Below are 2,291 nucleotides of genomic sequence, written 5' to 3' on the forward strand. Positions count from 1 at the left end.
TCAATACAATCTGATTTTAATATCCTAAGAAAGGGAAGAGTGAGCTGGGTAACATAAACTTTGAAGCTCAGAAAGAAGTTCAGATGTCAAAGAATGAGAAAAGATATATGTTCTATATAAAAGAGGGCAAAAAGCAAAGAGATGAAAGAGAAAAGAGAAGGGGAAAAGCAGAGGATGGGGGAAGACAATGGGGAGAAGACAAGGGAAAAGAACTGAAGCACCTACAGAGACATTGAGAGGAATAACAGGTTCTTTATCTGGCTTCTGTTCTTACTATTCAAGAGAGCCTACAATAAATGAGATGCTGTTAACACACATTGATGAGGGCAAATCTTTATAAATTCACTGCAGCTAGTAGAAGATAATTTTTAGAGAAACCCTTTCAGGCACAAAGAAGCAAATCTCCCATATTTACCTGGGTTAATCGGAATCAAGTCCAATTAAAATATTATATCACACTCCAGAGCAGCCATATTAAATTAAACAAAATTAATCATGTACATAAGTGTCTTTCTTCTTAAGTTGTCCCATATGCATGTCTTTTGTTCACAAACTTTTCTCTACACTTAAGTACTTTAATTTCAACTTGCTAGGACAAGATGAAGAAAAATGAATATATTCATCAATATCCTGATTGAAGGTTTATGTAGGCAACCCCTGATGTTTTACACAAAATAATTCAGGTGTTTCTGGAAATAAAATTTTCTGTTTGTTTCTTTCTGTATAAGAAATTTTTTCCGGACATGCTCAAAAGGTAGAGTTTATAAGAACCCAGTGACAAAAATAATATCAGATAGAATAAGTCAAAATATAATGAGTCTCTGAAGTGAGAGATAAAAGTCATGAAGAATTTGCCTCCAAAACTATCTTTTTGAATGCACCCTTCACTTCTTTGTTCCTCAAGCTATAGACCAGAGGGTTCAACATAGGGATAATCATGGTGTAAAACACAGATGCGATCTTATCAGTGTCCATGGAGTGACTGGAGCTGGGTTGCAAGTACATGAATATACTTGTCCCATAGAAAATAGACACTGCAGTGAAGTGTGAGGCACATGTGGATACAGCCTTTTGATATCCAGCACTTGACTTCATCTTTAGGATAGTGACAAAAATGAGTATGTACGATATCCAGATAACTAACAGAGCAAAAAAGATATTGAAGCTCACTACATAAACAAGAACCAAATCACTGACATGTCTATCAGAGCAAGAGAGAACCATAACTGCTGGAAGATCACAAAAAAAGTGATGAACAATATTGGGCCCACAGAAAGAAAGACTGAAAGTGTCCCCAGTGTGGATGGAGGCATTCAGGAAACCACAGAAATAGGAACCTATAGAAAGACACACATACACACTTCTAGTCATAGTGGTAGCATAGTACAGGGGCTTACACACTGCTGTGTATCGATCATAGGCCATTGAGGCCAGGAGATAACTCTCAACAGTAGCAAAGGCTACAAAAAAGAACATCTGAGTAGCACAGTCATTGTAGGAAATGACCTTGTCTCCTATAAGAAGGCCAGTCATGACTGTGGGGGTGACAGCTGAGGAATAACAAAAATCAACCAAGGACAGATTGCCTAGGAAAAAGTACATAGGTGTATGAAGTCTTGAGTCCAGCACAATAAGGAGGATCATCCCCAGGTTTCCCACTAAGGTGATGGTGTAGATGAGCAGGAAGGTGATGAAAAGGGGAATCTGTAGTCCTGGTTCATCAGTGAGTCCCAGCAGGAGAAAGTGTGTCACTTCTGTCCTGTTCTTCATCAATGTCATCTTTCAATCATAAGATGGTCCATAACCATGGGAACAGAGAAACATGATGATGAAGAAAATCATTAGTGAGTATTTTTGCCTTTTGATCAGGAATCTGTACATTGAATTCTCTGGAAAATGAACCTTTACCCAAATCAAATCTAATGTTTTATCTATAGAGAGGGTTTTATTTAAGAGATTTTAAAGATTATTAATGGAGCTCTACCCAATTTTAATTTTGTATTCTGTATAGTCATAAGTATATGGGGACCGTTTAATAATAATAAAAACAATGTGTGGATCATCTCCAAATTTACCTCTTACAATTTATATCTCACTTTCTCTATTGGTCACTTTTCAAGGAATACTCTAGACAGCCACTTTAGGTGATGACTCTTAATCATCTCAATGATATTACAACTTGTGTTGATGTAAGTTATGGAACACAAGAAATTCAATAATTTATGCATAATGTTAAATTTTGAAAGGTTAGTCTTTGAATTTATTTAATTATTTCTGATTCTCAAATTTCA

General features: G+C 36.1%; 1 protein-coding gene across 1 annotated transcript; it reads right to left on the reverse strand.

The window, feature by feature from the left end:
• Positions 1-840: 840 nt before the first annotated feature.
• Positions 841-1,779, reverse strand: LOC100753369 (olfactory receptor 5B3-like). The gene has a single exon (XM_027406828.1). The coding sequence runs from the start codon at positions 1,777-1,779 to the stop codon at positions 841-843; it is 939 nt and encodes a 312-aa protein (XP_027262629.1).
• Positions 1,780-2,291: the final 512 nt, after the last annotated feature.

This window comes from Cricetulus griseus, chromosome 3, assembly GCF_003668045.3.
Source record: "Cricetulus griseus strain 17A/GY chromosome 3, alternate assembly CriGri-PICRH-1.0, whole genome shotgun sequence".
Classification (NCBI taxonomy): Eukaryota; Metazoa; Chordata; class Mammalia; order Rodentia; family Cricetidae; genus Cricetulus; species Cricetulus griseus.

Bases quoted from the DNA above. Each gene is read 5' to 3' on its own strand.
- LOC100753369 (XM_027406828.1), bottom strand. From the start codon at position 1,779: ATGACATTGATGAAGAACAGGACAGAAGTGACACACTTTCTCCTGCTG.